The following is a 24,116-nucleotide window of genomic DNA, read 5'->3' as shown; positions in this document are numbered from 1 at the left end:
TTCCAGCCCAGAATTCCAGCTGTCGGCATTCTCCCTCTTCATGTAAACCTTATAAAATAAGAGAGAAAAGGCATAAGTATTGTACCATAATGTGTAATAACAACCCATAATGCGATAAATATAAATATAAAAGCATGATGCAAAATGGACGTATTAGTCTCTGTGAAGCAACCCTGGAATCAAATAACAAAGAGTCTCTTGTGTCCCCAACACACCCAATACAATGGTAAATTGTATAGGTGCACTAGTTCGACGAAGAGATGGTGATACAAGCATAATATGGATGGTAGATATAGGATTTTGTAATGTGAAAATATAAAAACAGCAAGGTAGCAAATAGTAAACAACGAGCAAAACGTTCTATAAATGCTTCGAAACAAGGCCTAGGGTCCATACTTTCACTAGTGCAAGTTCTCCCAACAATACTAACATAGTTGAATCATATATAAATCCCTGACATGCGACAAATAGTTCACTCCAAAGTCACAAACAACAGAGAACAAACGAAGAAATTATTTTAGGGTACGAAACCACCTCAAAGTTATATTTTTCGATCAATCTTATGAGCTATCCCTATAAGTGTCACGAACATCCCTAGAGTTCGTACTAAAATAACACCTTAAGATACACATCAACTAAAACCCTAATGTCACCTAGATACTCCAATGTCGCTACAAGTACCCATGGGCTTGATTATACTATATGCATCACACAATTTCAGATTCATCATGTTCAATCCAACACAAAGAACTTCAAAGAGCGCCCCAAAGTTTCTACCGGAGAGTCAATACGACAACATGTGCCACCCCTATGCATAGATTCCCAAGGTCACGGAACCTGCAAGTTGACCACCAAAACATATATCAAGCGGGTCAATAGAACACCCCATTGTCACCACGGATATCCCATCACAAGACATACATCGAGTGTTCTCAAATCCTTAAGGACTCAATCCGATAAGAAAACTTCAAAGGGAAAACTCAATTCATCACAAGAAGATAGAGAGGGGAAAACTCCATATGATTCATCTATATTAACAAAGCTCGCGATACATCAAGATCGTGCCATCTGAAGAACACGAGAGAGAGAGATATCAAACACATAGCTACTGGTACATACCCTCAGCCCCGAGGGTGAACTACTCCCTCCTTGTCATGGAGACCGCCGGGATGATGGAAATGGCCTCCGGTGATGGTTTCCCCCTCCGGCAGGGTGCCAGAACGGGCTCCCGATTTGTTTTTCATGGCTCTCGAGGCTTGCGGCGGCTGAACTCCCGATCTAGGTTTCTTTGTGGAGGTTTCTTGATTAACAGGAATTTTTGGCGTCATTCTCACGTCAAAGCGGTGCCTGAGGGGCCCACAAGATAGGGGGGCGCACCCCTTGGCTTGTGGCCAGGTGGTGGCCCCTCCTCTTGATTCTTTTGCCAGTATTTTTATATTTTGCAAAAAATTTCTCCGTAAATTTTCAGCTCATTCCGAGGACTTTTATTTCTGCACAAAAACAACACCATGGTAGTTCTGTTGAAAACAACGTCAGTCCGGGTTAGTTCTAATCAAATCATACCAAAATCACATAAAATTATTGTAAACTTGGCATGAATACTTCATAAATTATAGATACGTTGGAGACGCATCACCTACTCATCCAACAATGGCGTCAAGTGAGGAGTCAAACTTATGTTTAGTGACAAACGACCTCCCGAAACAAAACACGTGCATCCACCAAAAAAAGTAAAGATCTGCACACACACACGAACCAACTAAGCCGCATTGGAATGCCACCCGAACTGCACTCGATGGGGCGCCGGTGGATTGCATTATTGCCGACATGTCTTTTCTGGGCTTCTGTTGCAACTGAACTTTCAACGCTAGTGAGCACAAGGAAGATTAGCGAGGGGGGTGTTTGGACAACACAATCGACCTACAGAACTTCGTTGCAAAATAAAGAGAGCGGCAAGTCATGCACCACAGAACTTCATGACTCGGGGCACAATTATATTTGGCGCCACATACATCGATTTTGGTCCGCTCGTGAGCTTGGAGCAGAGTCATACCAACTGACTGAGGTCGTTTCATCGTCCTTGGTGTCGCCTCTTGTCCATGAATTACAAATTCCAGCATACGACAGGAAGTTGAAATTCAGCATTGCTATCTAGCTCTGCAAGTCAGTGGACAGTGGTTCGATGCCACGCATCGACATGTTAAATTGATCACAATTATCAAAAGGGAAAAGGGGCGTGACTAAATCAGCATGGACGATGTTGTGATAGTTTCTCGCCTTGGAACCGGCATGATCGGACACGGAGAACGGCCTCCCTCCACTTCTTGGCCTGCCACGTTCCCTCTCTGCCGCTGACGGCCCGAGATCTGTGCATGTCATGCTTGGATAGGGCCTTGGCGGAGCCTAAGAAGTACCAGCACCGCCTCTCCTCGTCACTCATGGGCGCCAGTAGGACCACGGGTAGGAAGCCAGAGACGATGGCGTGCGGGTCGTCGGAGTGTAGGAACCTTGTGGTGGGATCATGGAGGGGCTCGCAGGCTATCATGGCGTGGAGGTAGGCATAGATGAGGTTAGCGTCGGACTGGCTGAACCTACAGTATCCGGACCAAAATCTGAGGGCGTCGACGAGCTATCTATAGGGCGGTTGCCGGGTCGGATCCATCGCCGGTGATGAGGCGGGCCTCAGATACTTCATCCTCCCCATGAATCTCTCCATGGGTGGTTGATACGTCTCCGTCGTATCTACTTTTCCGAACTCTTTTGCCCTTGTTTTGGACTCTAATTTGCATAATTTGAATGGAACTAACCTGGACTGACGTTGTTTTCAGCAGAATTGCCATGGTATTGTTTTTGTGCAGAAATAAAAGTTCTCGGAATGTCGTGAAAATTTACGGAGATTTTTTCTGAAATAAAAGAAAAATACATGCGTAAAGATCCACCGGAGGAGGTGGACCAGTGGGCCACAAGTCCACAGGCCGCGGCCACCCCCTGGCCGCGCCGTGAGGGCTTGTGGCGCCCACGTGGCTCCACCGCCCCCAAAATCAGGAAAAAAATCAGAGAGAAGGTTTCATCGCGTTTTGCGATACGGAGGTGCTGCCACATCCTGTTCTTCATCTGGAGAGCAGATTGGAGTCCGTTTCGGGCTCCGGAGAGGGGAAATCGTCGCCATCGTCATCATCAACCTTTCTCCATCGACAATTCCATGATGCTCTTCACCGTTCGTGAGTAATATCATCGTAGGATTGCTGGACGGTGATGAGTTGGATGAGATCTATCATGTAATCGAGTAAGTTCTTGACGGGGATTGATCCCTAGTATCCACTATGTTCTAGATTGATGTTGCTACTACCTGGCTATGCTTAATGCTTGCCACTAGGACCCGAGTGCCATGATTTCAGATCTGAACCTATTATGTTGTCGCCAATATATGTGTGTTTTAGATCCTATCTTGCAACTTGTAGTCACCTACTATGTGTTATGACCTGGCAACCCCGGAGTGACAATGGCCGGAACCACTCCCGGAGATGACCATAGTATGAGGAGTTCATGTATTCACCGCGTGTTAATGCGTTGGTCCGGTTCTTTATTAAAAGGAGAACCTTAATATACCGTAGTTTCCATTAGGATCCCGCTGCCACGGGAGGGATGGACAATAGATTTCATGCAAGTTCTTTTCCCTAAGCACGTATGACTACATACGAAATACATGCCTACATTAGATTGACGAACGGGAGCTAGTTACATATCTCTCTGTGTTATAGCTGTTACATGATGAATCACATCCGTCATACTCATCCATCACCGATCCACTGCCTACGAGTCTTTTACTAATGGTCCTTGCTACGTTACTTTGTGTAGGCTTGTCCCTTGCTACAAAAGGGATTGGGCCACTTTGCTGCTACTGTTGCTACTGCTGTTACTCTGCTGTTGCTGCTACTGCTGTTCCTTGCTACTTCGCTGTTACTTGTTGCAAGATCTTTTCCGACACTGTTGTCGGGGAAGAATAGTTACTCGCCCGCGTGCAACCTATTGGCGCCATTGATACAACAGTTAGGAATAGTCTGCCGTCAACAGATCGTTTCTGGCACCGTTGCTATCATACTACTTTGCTACTGATACTTTTCTTGCAGACACTAATCTTTCAGGTGTGGTTGAATCTGACAAACTCAGCTACTAATACTTGAGAATATTCTTTCGCTTCCCCTTTGGCGAACCAACAAATTTGGGTTGAATACTCTACCCTCGAAAAATGTTGCGATCCCCTATACTTGTGGGTTATCAGTGGTGGCCGTAGCTTGCCGATCTCGTTTTTACCTCGGCAAGGCGTATCCCCACCGGTGCTTCGGTGTAGGCCGACCGCTGATTTTGCCAGATCAGGCCACCAACGCATCGGGTGGTTTGATTTTGGGAAGGTGGTCGTGCGCCCTGGATTTCGCTCAGGCTAGGGGTGGGTGGTGGGGCATTGGAGGTAGGGCTGGGTGGTGAGGCGCCATATGGAGGGGGTGGTCGGGAGGGAGGGGTCGGTGGTGGTGGGCGCGGGGTGTGTGGGCGCCGCCATCAGTGGAGGTAGTTGGGAAAAAACCGACAGTGCATGGATGGCGGCGGGGTTTGGACTAAGCCCACGTGAGAGAAGGTGGATCATGGGTGGGGTGAGTTCGTGGAAGAAATGAGTGGGTGGGGCGCTACTGTGTTTTTTCTAGGAACGATGCGGTTCACAAGTGTTAGCAGAATAAGCTATTTTTGTTATGACAATATGGTCTTAATGGGTGTTATTAGAGTAGACCCACCCTATCTATATATATATATATATATATGTGTGTGTGTGTGTGTGTGTGTGTGTGTGTGTGTGTGTGTATATATAACCACTCTCTCGTTGTTAGTCAATGTGATGGACATCCACGTGAACCCATGAATGGCTTCCCATCGACAACATATGTATGGAAATGTTGTGTCATGTTTAAATACCCAACACACAAACATTGATGTGGCACCCTCGCTAATCACGAAGTCCCCACATGGAGAGAGGTTCACGACACATATATAGTATACATACCCCCCTCCCACACAATTCCAGTCAACGGGAGGCATTCAAGCGTATTCATACGTCCATTTTGCATCATGTTTTGTTAGTGTTATTTATATTGTTTTTATGCATTTTTGCACTTAGTGGAGTAATTCTAATGCCTTTTCACTCATAATATGCAAGGTTTACATCAAGTGGGAGAATGCCGGCAGATGGAATTCTGGACTTGAAAAAGCAACGCTAGAGACACCTATTCTGCACATCTCAAATTGGGCTGAAACTTTCCAGAGATTTATTTAATAAAAAATAAAAAATACTGGAGCGAAGAAGTACCGGATTGGGGCTACTAGGCGCCCACTAGACACTAGGGCGCGCGAGGCCCCCCTGGCGCGACCTGATGTCTAGTGGGCCCCTGGCACACCTCCGACGATCATCTTCTGTTATAAAATCCCGTTTACCCTGGAAAAATTAATAGAAGGACTTTCGGGATGAAACGCCGCCATCTCGAGGCGGAACCTGGGCAGGAGCACTTTACCGCTCCAGCGGAGCGATTCCGCTGGAGGAACTTGCCTCCGAGAGGGGGAAATCGAGGCCATCGTCGTCACCAACAATCCTCTCATCTTGGGGAGACCAATCTTCATCAACATCTTCGTCAACACCATCTCCTCTCAAAAGCCTAGTTCATCTCTTGTAGTCAATCTTGTACATGAATTTTGCATTGGTACCCGGGGTGTGTCTAGTAGTGTTGATTACATCTTGTAGTTCATGCTTTATGGTTTATTTGGTTGCCAGAATCGGGGCTCCGCAGACCCAAGGAAAGGTTCGAACACTTGGGTGCATTCGCCCTCCAATCCTGTTCAGCCTCTCAACCTCACGACGACTCTACGGTGGTGCGAGCTAAGATGACGAGCTAGGACGCGCGGCAATTTACCCAGGTTGAGGCCACGATGTGGTGTAAAACCCTACTCCTGCTTGGATAGATTGCTCGAGGTGGAAGAAGGGTACAAAGGTGGGTTCTTTCCCTAATACAATAAACTAGGCTTCGTATCCCCTTCTCTACGGAGGTCGGACTTCTATTTTATACCGGCCTTGGTGCTCTTCCCCGAAAACACACCCGGCGGGAAGAGCAGCCACAACAACCATTTTGAAAGGGGGCAAGACTGCAGCTTGCCGTGGCAAAGGTGGTCTTCGCGTGCAAAAGCTTCTCTTAGTGACGCGCGGGTGGGCTCGGGGTTGACCTCCATCCTGCCGAGCTCCCAACCTTGGTCCTCTTGCACTGATTATGAAACCTTTGGTGGCTCCCCTAGGGAACCCGCATCCGGCCTTGGTCCCCTTAACACCAAGGGAGAAAACCTCCCCATCAGTGCCTCCTCGCACCAGCCGTGGCACTGCGGGGAGTGGCTAACATCACCCACATTAGGAGTCCAGACTATGCGACCCTGGCAAGCCTCCCTTGGCAGTTCCGCCCCTCGGGAGGAAGGGCGTCAGGAGGTGCTTCCTCCTCGCGAGCGTCAAGAGAAGCCTTCTTTGGAGAGGGCCCTGCGAGTGGCCCCTCATGAGGAAGGGTCCTGATCAGTGTCGTATCCTTGGGTCTTGATAGGGGGTGCTCTGTGGCCTGCAAAGTGTAGTGGGCCCTGGACCGCAGGCCGGAGGGCCTATGTACCCTTGGTCTGAGGGCCCCGATAGTAGCCCTCAAGCCCGTGGCATTCGCGGCACACCAGACTGGGGCGAGACGGCTTGGGCTCTCATCGCCTACGGGCCCAGCCCAACGCGCGGCCCGTGTTGGGCCACGGGCCGCCCCACCTTGTCGCAGTGCATTTGGTAGAGGCTAGGGTTCTACCAGGTCTCGGACGTAGGTTGTAGGGGTGGAAGTGCGGGCTGCGAGGTTGGGGACGCCGGCGCCGGCTGTTGGGCGCCGGCGCGGCGTGAGAGAGAGAGAGAGGCGGCTAGGGTTTGGGGCTCTCGTCTCCTGAGGGAGGCGACAACAGAATATACTGTTTATTGTCTGCTTAATATCGAAGGGGTACATGTGTTTATATAGGAGGATAGCCTCCACTAAACCCTAGATAACTTGGACTCTAATATAACTTGGACTCTAAGATAGGTAAGATAACTTGGGCTAAGACCGTAATTAACCCTGCCCATTGGGCCTCCTTCGTTGGTACGTTGTACCGGTCATAACATCTCTCCACGCCTTCTCAAACAGCTCGTCCTCGAGATGAACATCTGGAAACTGCTGGCGGAAATCGTCAAGCTTCACCCAAGTCGCTTCCTCCTCTGGCAGGCCGGTCCACTGTACCAAGACATGCCAGACACCGCGACGCTGCTGCGCCTGCAGCACCTTCGCCACCTGTGCGGAAGCTGGAAGGAGGCGGCCATCCGAAGTAGGAGGAAGGGCCGGCGTCGCTGCAGGAGGGTCCCCGCGGTAGGCCTTCAGTAAGCCGACATGGAAGACGTCGTGGAGGCGAGAACCAGCTGGCAGCTCCAAGCGGGATGCGAGTGTGCCGACACGCTCCAGCACACGAAAGGGACCAGCGTAGCGAGGTCCCATTTTGCGCTTGGAGCGCGGGTCCAGAGACTGCGTGGTCCTGTGGAGGAGGCGCAGCCACACCCAATCACCCACCGCGAACTCCGCCTCGCGATGATGAGCATCGTAGTACTTCTGAGCCAGCTGTTGTGCTTGGAGAAGACGCTAGCGTGCCTCAGCCAGAATGTCATCGTGGGTGCGGAGTAAGTCACCCGCCGTCTCAGACCGAGCCGTCCCAGGTTTGTAAGGGAGCATCGCTAGAGGTGGGCGCCCGTAGACCACCTCGAAAGGCATGGTGCGCAGGGCGGAGTGATAGGAGGTGTTGTAGCAGTACTCCGCCCACGCCAACCAGTCCACCCAAGCTCGTGGACGATCACCGGTAACACAGCGCAGGTACATGGCGATCACCTTGTTGACCACCTCGGATTGGCCGTCTGTCTGAGGGTGGAACGCCGTGCTCATGCGGAGCTTCATGCCCGCCAGTTCAAAGAGATCCCGCCAGACATGTCCCGTGAACACGGGATCACAATCGCTGACGATGGACGACGGAAAACCTTGGAGGCGGACGATGCCGTCGAAGAAGGCCCGTGCCACGGAGGCGGCTGTATATGGATGACCAAGGGCGATGAAGTGCGTGTACTTGGAAAAGCGGTCAACCACTGTGAGGATGACGGACTTGCCGCCCACCTTGGGAAGGCCCTCGATGAAGTCCATGGAAATATCCGCCCACACCTGGGAGGGTACGTCCAGCAGCTGCAGTAGACCCGCGGGTCGTAGTGTCTCCGTCTTGTTCCGCTGGCACGTCACGCATGACCGCACCCAGTCGCGGACCATCGCGCCATCACCGGGGATGTAAAAATCAGCACGGAGATGATGGAGAGTCTTCTGCACGCCCTCGTGCCCTGCAGAGTGCGCCAAGGTCAGGACCTGGTGGCGTAGGTCGCCATGGTCGGGCACGAAGATGCGGCGGCCATGTAGGAGTAGCCCCTCGTCCAAGCGCCAAGGCGCGTCCAGCTCGCCGGCGTCAAGGCGCTGGCGCAGGCCCTGGGGTCCACGGCCGTCGAAGTTGCCCGGCGAATGTCGTCGATGAAGGTGAAAGATGGCCTGGAGCGAATGCACATGATAGTGCCAGCCATGGCGACGTCGTCCGCGACATCCTCAGTGTCGTGGCGAGACAACGCATCGGCGACCGTGTTGAGACGGCCGGGGTGGTACTCAACGGTGAAGTCAAAGCCAAAGAGCTTGCTGATCCACTGGTGTTGCGGAACTGTGGAGAGGCGCTGGTCCAGCAAGAACTTGAGGCTGTAGTGGTCCGTGCGCACATGGAATGACCGGCCCCAAAGATAAGGCCGCCAGTGGCGCACCTCCTGAACCGGCCCAATAAGCTCGCGCTCGTAGGCCACGAGCTTGTGATGGCGAGCGGCCAAGGGGCGGCTGAAGAAGGCGAGCGGTCCCTCGCCCTGGTGGAGGACGGAGCCGAAGCCGATGCCAGAGGCGTCGCAGTCCACCATGAACGGCATATCAAAGTCCGGCATCTGGAGGACGGGTCCTGTCGTGAGCGCCCGCTGGAGAGCCTCGAATGTCGTAGTCGCCTCCTCGTCCCAGGAGAAGGCATCGCGTCGAAGGAGACGCGTCAGTGGCGCGGCGATGAGGCCGAAGTCCCGGATGTACTTCCGGTAGTAGCCGGCGAGGCCCAAGAAGCCGTGGAGCGCCCGCGGTGACTGCGAGATCGGCCACGCAGCGACGACGGCGACCTTGTCATCGTCCATCGCTACCCCGTCCGCCGAGATGACGTGCCCCAGGTACGCGACGGAGGTCGTGCCGAACGAGCACTTCGAGCGCTTGAGGTGAAGACGATGCGCTCGTAGCTCGTTGAAGATGATGGCCACGTGTTGTAGGTGCTCCGCCCAAGATGCACTGTAGATGAGAATGTCATCAAAGAAAACAAGCACAAAGCGACGCAAGTATGGGCTGAGCACGTCGTTCATCAAGGCCTGGAAGGTCGCCAGCGCATTGAAGAGGCCATGGTGAGTGCGGAACGTCGTCTTCTCGATGTCGTCAGGGTGCATGCGCACCTGATGGTAGCCCGAGCGAAGGTCAAGCTTGGTGAAGAAGTGCGCTCTGTGTAGCTCGTCCAAGAGCTCATGCACGACGGCGATGGGAACTTGTCCTTGGACGTCAGGGCGTTGAGGGCGCAGTAGTCGATGCAGAAGCGCCATGTGCCGTCGGGCTTGCGCACAAGGAGCACCGGGGCAGATAACGGCGATGTCGAAATCCAGATGATGCCCTGCGCGAGCATGACCGCCACCTAACGCTCGAGCTCGTCTTTCTGCAGCTGATGGTACCGGTACGGATGCACGGCTACACGTGTCGTGTCCGGCAACAGGTGGATGCGGTGGTCACAGGGCCGCGCGGGAGGGAGGCCCTGTGCTCGTCGAAGATGTCGCTGTGCTGCTGCAGGAGGTCGGCCAGGAGGGGATGCGCCTCATCCAGTGCGGCCGCCATCAACTGGAGTTGTGGAGTCACGGCGCCGGAGCCGCCGATGCCTGTCCACTGAACGCGACGGTCGTCCTCGCGCCAGAAGATGAGGGACAGCACATCGAGGTCCCAAAGGATGGGGCCGAGAGTGGACAGGAAGTCGATGCCGAGGATGAAGTCATAGCAGCCCAGGTCGATGCCGACGCAGTCGATGGAGAACGGTTCGTCGCCGATGAGGACGGGAACCTGCCGCGCCACCCCCTGGCAAGCAAGGCGGTCCCCGTTTGCGACGGTGACACTGAACTTCTCCGACCCGTCGGTTGGAGCGCGAGGCGGCGCATGGCGTCCCCGGACAGGAAGTTGTGCGTCGAACCTGTGTCCACGAGCGCGGTGAGACGCTCCCCGTTGATCGTCACCGGAAGCAGCATCGTCTTTGCCGTCTTGTTGCCAGCCATGGCATGAAGGGAGACGACGAAGGCGGTCGCGTCGACCGGCCCGTAGGTCGTGACGCCGGCCTCGGAGAGTGTGGTGGCGTCGACCTCCGCGGTGAGGGCCTCCACCTCCGCGTCGTCGATGGTCTCCAAGTAGAACATGCGGGCGCACGTATGACCCAGCGCATACGGCTCGTCGCAGTGGAAGCACAGGCCCTTGCGGCGCCGCTCGAGCTGCTCGGCCGACGTCAAGCGCCGGAAGGTGCGTGTCGGCGCGGGGGCAGCCGCAGTAGCGGCTGGCAGGGCGGGGCGTCTCGGGGTGGCGGCCGTCGGGGTGGGGCGGGTCAGGGGATGCGTGCCGCGCCCCGGGAACGCCTGCTGCAGGGCGTTGGCGCGCTGCTCGTACGCATGTGCGTAATACATGGACGTCTGCAGGTCCTGGGGGTCGCGCATCTCGACGTCGATGCGGATGTGGTCGGGAAGGCCGCCGACGAAGAGCTCGGGGCGTTGGCGAGCCGTGACGTCAGGCGCATGGCAGGCCAACGTCTGGAAGCGGTCGGAGAAGTCCTGCACCGAGGTGGTGAAGGGAAGGCGACCGAGCTCGGCCAAGCGGCTTCCACGTATGGGCGGGCCGAACCGGAGGAGACACGGGTCGCGAAAGCGCTCCCACGGAGGCATCCCACCCTCGTCCTGCTCGAGGGCGTAGTACCAAGTCTGGGCGGCGCCACGGAGGTGGTAGGAGGCGATCCACGTGCGGTCGGACGCCATGGTCCGCTGCCCCCTGAAAAATTGGTCGCACTGATTGAGCCAGTTCAAGGGGTCGACGGTGTCGTCGTAGGTGGCAAACTCCAGCTTGGTGAAGCGGGGTGGCTGCTGCACGTGTGGCGAGGCCGCGTAGGTGCCCTCGTGACGACCCAGCGCGGCGGAAGGAGAGTGATGCGGCACCACGGAGCTCCCGGCGTATGGATCAGTGTACCCGCCGAACCCCCGAAGGTGGGGGCGGGTGGCTGCAACACCGTCGGCTGTAGTGGCGCCGTCGTGTAGGTCGGCGTGTCAATCCACGTTGGTAGGGGGGACGGCGACGGCGGCCACTGGACCTGGGTGATCGGCAGGCCCTGGGGCACGACAGTGGCCGGGGGCGGTGGCGCGAAGGGCGCCGCCCGCGGAGGCGGTGGTGGAGGGGTTGCGTACGGAGCCTGGAGGAAAGTCCGGAGGTTCGAGACCGCCAGGTTGAGGTTGCAGATCGCCGAGGACATCTCCGCCGGGGAGAGGATGGGGGCGGGTTCGGCCGCCAGGGCCGCGGGACTGGAGGCGGCCGGACCTGAGGTGGCCGGCGGCGACGGCGGCTGCTGTGAGGTGGCGGGGAAGGCGGTGGTGGCGGCGGCGGTGGTGGTGGGAAGGTCCAACAAACTCATCGAACCCAAGCTACCTGATACCAAATTGGTAGAGGCTAGGGTTCTACCAGGTCTCGGACGTAGGTTGTAGGGGTGAAAGTGCGGGTTGCGAGGTTGGGGACGCCGGCGCCGGCGGTTGGGCGCCGTCGCGGCGTGAGAGAGAGAGAGAGAGAGGCGGCTAGGGTTTGGGGCTCTCGTCTCCTGAGGGAGACGACAACAGAATATATTGTTTATTGTCTACTTAATATCGAAGGGGTACATGTGTTTATATAGGAGGACAACCTCCACTAAACCCTAGATAACTTGGACTCTAATATAACTTGGACTCTAATATAACTTGGACTCTAAGATAGGTAAGATAACTTGGGCTAAGCCCGTAATTAACCCTGCCCATTGGGCCTCCTTTGTTGGTACGTTGTACCGGTCATAACAGCATCGCTATTCTCCCTAGCTGTCATTACTCTCTTGCACGCCATTCTCACCTTCCTGCAACTTCTCCTTTCGTGCTAGGGTGTGCCAGATCCAATCTTCGAGCAAGTCGCCACCTCGCCCCCTTTGCTGCTTCGGACGACAAATGGTGCCCACCGGCAAGAAGGGAAGGCCGCGACACCTCCCGCAAGCGCCGCCACCACCGGGCCACCTCTCTTGCCTTCCAGTGTCTCAAAGTTGGAGGAACTGGGTCCGGTGCTCCCGTTCGTGGCCAGAGACACGCACGAGTGGTATGTGACTGATGGCTGGCTGCGCTCAGCGGTGCCGAGCATCTCGGTGAGGTCTGCCTACCCCTTCTTCCTACACAGCGTTTACGCTAGGCTCGTCCCGCCATTCTCCGACTTCTTCTAGACTATCATCTCCCATTACCAGATCCGAGCTCTGCACCTCCAGCCCAACTCCAATCTCCTCTTGGCCATCTCCGCCTTCTACTGTGAGGCTATCATGAGCGTGAGGCCCTCGGTGGCACTATTTCGTCACTTCTTCAGTCTGCGATCCACCGTCCCAGGCCAACGCTCCGCGTGCGTCTCCTTCGTTGATGTCGGAGCAAGGGGCTCGACGACAAGGACTCAAGGTGTTTCTTCTGCCATGGGAGCACAGTTTTCTATGGAAAGGACATTCGGGCTCGCCGGAGCCACTTTCTCGCTGGCAGCTGTCCTGTCTCCCCCGACAATCTTCTTAGCGGACACTGGTGGCTGTGCCAGGAAATAGTTGTCGGAGTTGACTTTCCATTTCTTGGCTCCTCGATGTGAGGCTACGATAGATGGCTAAGTAAGTCGGAGTACAAAAGTGCCTGGTTCCACAAGCAACTTCTGAGCTGCTTGTTTCAACAGGTCGTCGGCAATGTCATTCTCTGCACAGGGGACGTGCTCCATTTGTAGACCGTCAAAACGTTCCCCCAACTTCCTCACTTCATCGACTTATGCTTCCATCCGAGGAATTTGGTAATCTTTTTCACTTGACGCACAACCAGTGAAGAATCCCCTTCGACTATCATCCTCTTGATACAAAGGTCGGCTGCTATTCGTAGTCACACAAGCAAACCTTCGTACTTTGTTGTGCTGTTCATCGATGTGTCCCGTGAAAAGTGCATTTGTCCCACGTACTTGAGGTGCTCTCCGGTGGGTGTGACAAGCAGCACACCGGAACTGGCACCTTGTAGCGAGAAAACCCCGTCAAATTACATGACCCATTCTTGAGGTTCCTCATTTCAGTGGAGGGCCATTTCCGGGATCTCTTCATGTTGCGTTAGTGTTCGTTCTGCAATGAATTTTTCCATGGCTCTAATCTGAATGGTTGATGTACTCTCAAAACTTGCTAGCTCGAGGGACCACTCAACAATCCTGCCCACTGACTTGCAGAGCCACACAACAATGCTGAATTTCAACTTCATGCCATTTATTGGAATTTGTGATTCCTTGACAAGAGGCGACACCAAGGACGATGAAGCGGCATGACTCAGCTGGTATGACTCTGCTCCAAGCTCACCAGCGGACCAAAATCGATGTATGCGGCGCCAAATATAATTTGGCCCCGAGTCATGAAGTTCAGTGGTGCATGACTTGTGGCTGTCTTTCTTTTGCCGCGAAGTTCTATAGGTTGATTGTGATGTCCGAAGAACCCCCCTCGCTCATCTTCCTTGTGCTCGCTGGCGTCGAAAATTCAATGGCAGCGGAATCCCACAAAAGACATGTTGGCAATAATGTAATCGAGCGGCGCCCCGTCGAGTGCAGTTTAGGTGGCATTCCAATGCGGCTCAGTTGGTTCATGTGTGTGTGCAGATCTTTACTTTTTTGGGTGAATGCATGTGTTTTGCATTTCGGGAGGCCGTTTGTCAATAAACATAAGTTTGCCCTCCTCACTTGATGCCATTGTTGGATGAGTAGGAAAAATCTCGATGGAGCTCACATGGTGTTCGATTCTGAATTGCACTTCGCCACGCTTCTCGACGTGGTTTGGTTGCCCCGATGCTGCAGTGTGCTTTGCAGTGTGCTTGGAGTTTTTCTTTGGTGTTCCACTTTGTTCTTGAATATGTGAGAAGAAAAATGAAAAAAATGAAAAATAGATGCAGTCCGTTGTAATGCGTAGTGTGCAAAGAAAAAATGCAGTCCACTCACCACGTACGTGTAGTGCATATGCAGTACAGAAAATTGTTTTAGACATGACAAAAAAATAATGCGGTTAGTTTTTCGATAGTGATGCGGTTCACTTACGTTCGATGCGAAGCACACTTCCCTTCCTCATCTCGGACATTTAAGTCACACGAAAATATATCATGCAGTGCACTTGTCCGTCGGATGCAGTGCGGTTTTCCATCGAAAAGTAGTGCGCTCTTCTATCCGATGCGGTTCACGCGTTGATTTGGGTGTCGCAAAAAAAAAAACAGAGTGTCCGCATTTAGGTAATCTCAAAGTTGTTGTTAAACCATAAGGAATTAGATAAATCGTTCTACATGAAAAGGTTGGTCTCGTCGATATATTTCAAAGGTCGTGTCATTTGCATCGTTCCGACAAGCAGTTTGGAAAAAAATACGAAAATACGCTTGCTGCCACTCGTAGGCAGCTACACCATTTACAAAATTCATTTAAAACTGCGAGGAATCTCAACAAATGGACAACATATAAAATTTGCACCTATTCCACATATTTTCAACGCCATATCATACATCTCGTTCCGATGAACGCTTTAAAGACTGCAGCGAAAAACATACAGAAAAAATCAAAAAGTTTGAAAAACCAAATTCTGTTTTTAGTAAATTTGAAATTACTCTCAAAACGTAAGGAATAAAATGGAGTAATATACAGGAAAAATATGTGGCTCGGCGTTATCTTTCCAACGACGTATTGTTTGCTTCGTTCTGGCGTGCGGTTTAGAAAACGTCGCAAAAATACGCTCTGTGCAGCCTGTCACTCGCCACTATTTTTGAAACTTCTCTCAAACCACGAGGAACCTTGAAAAGTGTTCAACAAGACGAAGTTGGAAATTTTCCGTAGCAATCCAACGGTATACTATATGTCTTGATTCAACTAATGGTTTAAAAATTGGGGCTAAAACGGTGTCAAAAAAACGCGTACAGTTTTTTCTCATGACATTGCAATGTTTTGTATATGTATATATATATATACATATATATATATATATATATATACATATATATATATATATATACATACATATATATATACATATATATATATATAGGAAGTCTATTAATCATCGAGGATGCAAAAAAAGTTATTCTTCACCCGAGGTAATCTTACGATCATTTCATAAATAAATTATATTTGAAATGTAAATAGCTATATTTATATTGATTCACTACATAAAGTTTGACATAAGAAAACAAAAATATAGGTCATAAAACCACGAAAATTGCATTTTATGCATATTTTGCATTATGTTTTTATGTTTGTAATTTTACATGACATAAAATATTTTTTGCGATGACTATATATTGTCTTAGTCTCTTTTTACGTATGAAATAAGACAAAATTTACGGAATGTAAAATTAAGGTGCATTGACATGAAAATAGAGGGGTTGAAGAATAACTATTCCTCGTCCAGGATGACGAATAGTCAATCTGTACACACAGACACACACACACATACATACACACACATATGGTGGGTCTATTCCACGATCACCCTCTAAGACTTGATTCTGATAACACTTGGCCTTATTGTGCTAACAGTTCTGCACTACTCTATCCTACTGAACTTGACCGCACAGCGACGCGTGAAAACTACATTAGCCCAAAACCACCTCCTTCCAGCTCTGCATGAATCCCACCTATGTGTCCACCTTCTTCCCCCACCTAACCCGCACTATCAGAACCGACCCACCATCGGTGTCCGCATGTGCAAACCGATCCTTCATCCCCTCCTCCCCTGCCTTCTTTCTCCCCTCCCCCCAACACCACACCACCTCCCTTCCCCAACCACCCCACCACCTCCTTGCCTTCCACCACAGCCACAACCAGCGTTGTTCTCCTGCGCCCCCGCTCCACCCGTGACCTTCCTCCCCTCGCCTGTGGCCCACCTCTCCCCCAACTACCTCCCATCATGAGCCGACATCGGATCCGGGCCGCGACTACCCCTACAACATCTCTACCTCGAATCCAGGCTATGGCGCACCCGCGATGCCCCGCTGCTGGAGCGAGGCCACGATAGTCTCCCGTGACGCCGCAACCAACGTCACGTGGATTCACCCGCCTCCGCATCGCCTAGGCGACAAATCCGAGCTCTCCCGCCACCATGCGACCAACCAACGACAAATCCGAGCTCTCCTGCCACCCAGTGCCAAGCTGTGACGGATCTAAGTTCTCGCGCCACCCCGTGCCCAGCCGACGACGGATCCGAGCTCTCCCGCCACCCTGCACCTATCCGACGACGGGTCCGAGCTCTCCTGCCAACTCCGACGATGGTTCCAAGCATCCTCGGTCTCATCCAGCGGCCACGGTTCGTGCAAGCGAGGGATCCCGAGCGGGTGCGCCTCTTGCTCCTCCTAGAGTTGTCGTCTCCTCTTCGTACATGGGCCACCCCATCGCATGGACCCGAGTCCAAGACCTCCTCCCCGATGAGGTCAACATCATTGACCCGCTACTGTATGATTTGGTCATCGTCGACCCCGTCCACAATACAGTGAAGTGCATCCGACATTGCAGCTCACTCCCTCCGGTGTTACTTTTTTGTCCAAATGCAGGTCATTTCGTCAACATCATCGGTTGTTTGATGGGCGACATGCAGTTCACCCCTTCCCTTGGCGGCCCAGCGGCCACCACGAGCCGGCGACACCCTATATGGTGCAGTTCCTTTGCGTTGATGTTGAATTGATTAGCCCCGTGCAGTTCGCTGTGAGGATTTGGGGTTCCTTTTTGCGGGCATCGGCTCGCAGTGCACTGTGTGGGTGTGTTCTGCATCTTGCGTTCTGGTCCGGTTCACTAGTGAGCCAATGCATCTCAGATGGATGTGCGATGCGATTAGTTTTTTTGTACTAGATGATTTTGTATAAGTGATGTACTGTTGCTGCATGGTTGTGTTGAAACAGTTCTTTGTGAAAACATTTGTTTGTTACTGTATGAGAAAAAAACAATGATATAGTTTAGTGCGTATACGTTTTTGATTGGAAAAATATAAAAAATAGGGCAGTCCATTCACATCATTCTTGGAGTCCAAAACATAATAAAAGATACAAATATACAAAAAAAACTAATGAAGTTTAGTAGAATGGATAAGGAGGTTCATTGTCGGTAATGTCACGGTTCACTTACTCATAGTGTGAAGTACAGAAAAAATATTACGAAAATAACAAAAATCTTGATACTGTTACGGTTCACTTTTGCCCGATGTGAAGTGCACTCCACATCCCCGTGTTGGAAAAAATTAGTTTGCTAAAAAATTCATGAAGTTCGCTTTCCAGTCTGATGCAGTTCTTATCCTATGTGAAGCAGTGCGTTCTTTTGTGTGATGCGGTTCACGCGTCGATTTTGTTGTCGCGAAAAAGAAAGTGTTCGCATTTTGGTAATTTCAAAACTGTTCTTAAACCGTAAGGAATTAGAGAGGGTGTTCTACATGAAAAAGATGTGCATCATCGATATCTTTCCAACGCCGTGTCAATTACTTTGTTCCGACAAGCGGTTTGAAAAAATTGATGAAAATACGCTTGCTGCAACTCATAAATAGCGTCACTGTTTTCAAAATTCGTTTAAAACTATGAGGAATCTCAAGAAATGACAAACATATAAAAGTTGCTCATATTCCACGACATTTGAACACCGTATCATATGCCTCGTTCTGACGAACGGTTTAAAAATTGCAGCAAAAAACTTACCAAAAAATCGACAATTTTGAAAAACAGAATTCCATTTTTTAGTAATTTTAAATTACTCTCAAACCGTAAGTAATTAGACAGATTAATCTACATGAAAAAGATGTGTCTCAATGATATCTTTCCAACGCCATATCATTTGCTTAGTTCCGACGAGCAGTTTAGAAAATACCGCGAAAATATGCTCGCTCCAGCACGTCATGCACCCACCATTTTTGAATTTGCTATCTAACCGCGAGGAATCGCGAAAAATGTTCAACATGACAGAGTTGGGATTTTCCGTAGCAATCCAACGGTATATTATACGCCTAAATCCGACAAACGGTTGAAAAATTAGAGCCAAAACGGTGTCGAAAAAGCACGTGGAGTTTTTTGTGGTGACATTGGAGTGTTTTGTTTGATAGGAATGCAGTGCAGTGAGGTTGAGTGTGCAGTTGAGAAGTGTGTACAGAATAACTAATCTGCTAATATTAACAGAATAGTATATATATATATATATATATATATATATATATATATATATATATATATATATATATATATATATATATATATACATACATCCTACCACCCACGGGTAGTTACCACACATGTTCTATATGCGGTACTATATATTCTAATTTATCAGTTTAATTTTGTTCATGTACTATATATAAGATTTTTAAAGTGAGTTAAATGAAAAAAATTACAAGTTAACCCATTGTTTTTATTATATTTATGAAATATATATATATGTACGTAAAAAAGAGTATACACAAAATATGATACATAATATAAAAAATAGTATATATACTAACGAATCATTATTATATACAATATACTACGTGTAAATACTCTTTGATTTCATAAATACTACATACAACAACAAAACGCAATTGATGTTAACTACCACTAGTGGTAGATAAAATTTGTCATACATATACATATATATATATATAGAAAGTCTATTCATCATTCATAATGCAGAATAAATTATTTTTCATTCGAGTGATTCTTATGATCGTTTCATAAACAAAATTACATTTGAAATGCAAATAGTTATATTTATATTGATTCACTACGTAAAGTTTGACATAAAAAAATTAGGTCATAAGACGAGAAAAATCACATTTTATGTATATTTTACAATATGTTTTTGTGTTTGTAATTTTACATGACATTATATATTTTTTTGTGGTGACTATATTTTTCTACGATCTGTTTTACGTATAAAATTAGACAAAACTTACGAAACATAAAATTACGGTGCATTGATATGAAAATAGAGGGGGTGAAGAATATTTCTCACGCAGGGTGACAGATAGTATATATAGATATTATGCTAATATTAGCAGCATAGTTATTCTTCTTACACTTCTCAACTACACGCTCAACGGTAGTGCAGTGCATACCTGTAAACCGAACAATGCAATGTCATCAGAAAAAACTACACGTGTTTTTTCAACACAATTTTGGGTCTAATTTTTTAAATATTTATCCAAAAATTCCCAACTTCCTCATGTTGAACACTTTTCGAGATTCCTCGCAGTTTGAGAGCAGTTTCGAAAATAGTGGGTGCATGACGGGCTGCAGGGAGCGTATTTTCACGATGTTATCTAAACTGTTCGTGTGAATGAAGAAAATGATATGGCGTTGGAAATTTATTGTCAAGCCGCATCTTTTTCATGTAGATTACTCTCTCTATTTCCTTACGATTTGAGAGTAATTTCAAATTTACTAAAAAATGGAATTCTATTTTTCTTTAATTTTTTTATTTTCTCTATGATTTTCGCTGCAGTTTTTAAAGCGTTCATCGGAACGATGCATATGATACGACATTGAAAAGATGTGGAATTGACGCAACTTACATACGTTGGCCATTTGTTGAGATTCATTGCGGTTTTAAATGAATTTTGAAAACGGTGCCGCTGCCTATGAACGGGAGCAAGCGTATTGTTGCAATTTTTTCAAAACCGCTTGTCGGAACGATGCAAATGATATGACGTTTGAAATATATCGACGAGGCGCAACTTTTTCATGTAGAACACTTTATCTAATTCAATACGGTTTAAGAACGACTTTGAAATTACCGAAATGCACGCACTGTTTTTTCGCGACACCCAAATCAACACATGAACTGCATCGGATAGAAGAGCACACTGCTTTTTGATAGAAACCCGCAGTGCATCCGACAAACAAGTGCACTGCATGATATCTTTTTGTGTGATTTAAATGTACGAGACAAGGAAGTGAAGTGTGCTTGACATCGAACATAAGTGAATCGCAACACTATTGAAAAATGAACTGCATTATTTTTTGACATGTGTGTAACAATTTTCTACACTGCAAATATTTTGGTTAATGAAATATGCACTACACGGACGAGGCGAGTGGACTGCATTTTTTGTTTGCACACTACCCATTACAACGGATTGCATTTATTTTACATCTTTTTCATTTTTCTTCTCACATATTCAAGAACAAAGTGAAACACCAAAGAAAAACTCCAAGTGCACTGCAGCATCGGGGCAACCGAACGACGTCGAGCTTTTTTCCTACTCATCCAACAATGGCATCAAGTGAGGAGACAAACTTAAGTTTAGTGAAAAACGCCCTCCTCAAATACAAAACACATGCATCCACCCAAAGAAGTAAAGGTCTGCACACATGCATGAAGCAACTGAGCCGCATTGGAATGCCACCTGTATTGCACTCGACGGGGCGCTAGTGGATTGCATTATTGCCAACAGGTCTTTTGTGGGATTCCGCTGCCATTGAACTTTTGACGCCAGCGAGCACAAGGAAGATGAGCGAGGGGGCGGGGGGTTCTTCGGAGAGCACAATAGACCTGCAGAACTTCACTGCAAAAAGAAAGAGAGCAGCAAGTCACGCACCACCGAACTTCATGACTCGGGGCCGAATTATATTTGGCGCCACATACATCGATTTTGGTCCGCTCGTGAGCTTGGAGCAGAGTCATACCAGCTGACTGAGTCCGCTTCCGCTTCATCGTCCTTGGTGTCGCCTCCTGTCCAAGAATCACAAATTCCAGCACACAGCAGAAGTTGAAATTCAGCAGTGCTGCCTGGCTCTGCAAGTCAGTGTGCAGTGGTTCGATGATAGGTATCGATAGGTCAAATTGATCAGAATTATCAAAAGGGAAAAGGGGCGTGACTGAATCAACATGGGCGATGTTTTGATAGTTTCTCGCTATGGAACTAACATGGTCGGACATGCAGAACGGCCTCACTCCCCTTATCAGCGTGCCACGTGCCCTTTCCGCCGCTGACGGCCCGTGATCTACGCCTGTCGTGCCCGGATAGGGCCTTGGCGGAGCCAAAGAAGTACCAGCACCACCTCTCCTCGGCGGTCCTAGGCGCCAGCAGGACCGAGGGCGGCCGGGTCGGCGGAGTGCAGGAACCTGGCGACGGGATCTGGGAGGGGCTCGCAAGCGATCATGGCGCAGAGGTAGGCGTAGATGAGGTTGGCGTCGGACGGGTTGAACGTGCAGTATCCAGACCAAAATCTGCAAGGCGTCGACGAGCTATTTGTAGGGCGGTTGCCAGTAGGATCCATCGCGGGCGATGTGGTGGGCCTCAGATCCTTCATTGTCCCCACGGATCTCACCGGGGGCGTTGGTTCTAGCTCGCCGACCTCCTTTTCCATCTCGGTCAGGTGTAGCCCGACCGGTGATTCGGTGTAGCCCGAGAGTTGGTTTTGCCGGATCAGGTCACTGACGCCCCGGGTGGTTTGCTTTTGTGAACGTGGTCGTGCACCATGGATTTCGCCGGGGCTAGGGTGTGTGGTGGGGCGCTAGAGGTAGGGGTGGGTGGTGAGGCGCCAGAGGGAGGGGTGGTCGGGCGTCGGAGGGAGGTGTGGGTGGTGGTGGGCGCGGGTGGTGGGGGCACCGCCGCGGGTGGAGGCAGTCGGGAAAAAAACCACACTACATGGATGGCGGCGGGGGTGGGGACTACGCCCATGAGAGAGAAGGTGGATCGTAGGTGGGGTGGGTTCGTGGAAGAAAACAGTGGGTGGGGCGGTACCGTGTTTTTTTCTACCGACGATGCGGTTCACAAGTGTTAGCGGAATAAGATGTTTTTGTTATGAGAATAAGGTCTTAAGGTGTCTCTCTCTCTATATATATATATTGCCCGTCTATTCTACTAATGTTAGCAGAATAGTTATTCGGCTAACCCTTTCCAACTGCATGCTCAATGATAGTGTACTGCATCCTTTTCAAAACAAACACTGCAATGCCATGAGAAAAAACTGCACAGGCTTTTTCGACACCGTTTTGGCTCTAGTTTTTAAACTGTTTTGACGGAATGAGTCGTATAATATACCATTGGATTGCTATGGAAAGTACCCAACTCCGTCATATTGAACATTTTTCATGATTCATCGCGGTTTCAGAGTAGTTTCGAAAATGGTGGGCACATGACGGGGTGCATCGAGTGTATTTTCGCGATTTTTCGAAACCGCTCTTCAGAATGAAGCAAACAATATGGCATTGGAAACATACCGTCGATACACATCTTTTTCATGTAGATTACTCTCTCTACTTCCTTACGGATTGGGAGTAGTTTCAAATTTACTAAAAAACGAAATTCTGTTTCTTGTAATTTTTTGTTTTTTGGCACTATTTTCGCTGCCGTTTTGAAACCTTCCTCGGAACGAGGCGTATGATACGACGTTGAAAACCTGTGTAATATGCGCTACTTTCATGTGTTGGACATTTGTTGAGATTTCTCACGGTTTTAAATGAATTTTGAAAACGGTGTAGCTGCCTACGAGTGGCAGCAAGTGTATTTTCGTAAATTTTTCCAAGCCGCTTGTTAGAATGATGCAAATTATACTGTGTTGGAAATATATAGACGAGGCACATCTTTTTCATGTACAACACTATCTCTAATACCTTACGGTTTAAGGACAATTTTGAAATTATCGAAATGTGGACACTCTTGTTTTTCACGACACCCAAATCAGCGCGTGAACCGCATCGGATAGACTGCATCCGATGGACAAGTGCACTGCATGATTTTCTTTTTGTTTAACGTGAATTTTTCATGACGAGGATGTGGCTCGCACTTCATGTTGGGCGTAAGTGAACCGCAACACTATCGAGAAGTGAGCCTCATTGCTTTTTTTGTCGTTCTATAACGTTTTCTATACTTACTAAATGAATAACAACAAACGACCGCACTTCTTCAGATTCGGAAATGCACGACATCAAATGGCCAAGTGGACTATTTGATTTCTTTTGTCCTCTCTCTAACTTATATTTTATGGACGAGAGTCGACCGTTGAGACGAGACCAAGTGAACCGCAACAATTTGTAAAGGGCACCGCCAAAGGTTTCTCAATAAATTGCATCCTTCTTAACAAATTATAAATTATGTCCATACAAATTTGCAAAAGCATTTCATCCAAAAAAGTGAACTCCTGTGTACAATTTTTTACAAAGTGAACTCCTCTATACTATGCACTGCACTGCAAATCTGATTAAATGATTTTTATAAACACTAGAAGAGCCCCAAAATCTGCAACTGATGTGCACCTTACTCACTGAACAAAATGAACTTTTGTGCCATGTTAAACGAAACATCATAGTCAAGAAACATCACTACACTGCACGCTCGCACTGCATCCCATCGTCTCGCAGAGCCACTACTGACCATGGAGGTGTTGCCACCGTTACTCGAGCCGGTAGCATGCCCAGCTCCACAGATTTTGTATGACGTATGCAGCCGGGCAAAGATGGGTGGTGGGCGCCATTGGAACTGTAGACTGACGGGGGATGACCATGCCACCTTCTAACCAGAATCCAAACGGATCCGAAGAGGGACGTCGTCCCCATATGCCCGGAGCCTCCCTTCATCACCAATGCCGTGTATATGACAAGGGATCCATGGATCCATGGCTAGGCAATCGGATCCAATCGGTTGCCGCTCCCCTCTTTTTAGCCAAG

At 49.3% G+C, this 24,116-nt stretch overlaps 1 protein-coding gene across 3 annotated transcripts; it reads right to left on the bottom strand.

Moving 5' to 3' along the window:
• Positions 1 to 20,643: 20,643 nt before the first annotated feature.
• On the bottom strand, positions 20,644 to 22,012 carry LOC123439936. 3 transcript variants are annotated; one of them, XM_045116549.1, is made up of 3 exons: positions 21,372 to 22,012; positions 21,131 to 21,239; positions 20,644 to 21,009 (listed from the first exon to the last, which is right to left on the bottom strand). In XM_045116549.1, the coding sequence occupies exons 1-3, from the start codon at positions 21,381 to 21,383 to the stop codon at positions 20,873 to 20,875; spliced, it is 258 nt and encodes an 85-aa protein (XP_044972484.1). In that variant the 5' UTR covers positions 21,384 to 22,012; the 3' UTR covers positions 20,644 to 20,872. The 3 variants fall into 3 exon arrangements, 2 of the variants coding, with proteins under 2 accessions (XP_044972484.1, XP_044972483.1); XR_006630224.1 differs by having other exon boundaries at positions 20,917 to 21,009; positions 21,090 to 21,239; positions 21,372 to 22,010; XM_045116548.1 differs by having other exon boundaries at positions 21,131 to 22,011.
• Positions 22,013 to 24,116: the final 2,104 nt, after the last annotated feature.

The sequence above is a fragment of the Hordeum vulgare genome, chromosome 3H (genome assembly GCF_904849725.1).
Source record: "Hordeum vulgare subsp. vulgare chromosome 3H, MorexV3_pseudomolecules_assembly, whole genome shotgun sequence".
NCBI lineage: Eukaryota > Viridiplantae > Streptophyta > Magnoliopsida > Poales > Poaceae > Hordeum > Hordeum vulgare.
The sequence above is the reverse complement of the archived record's forward strand: the minus strand, read 5'-3'. Positions and strand labels throughout refer to the sequence as shown.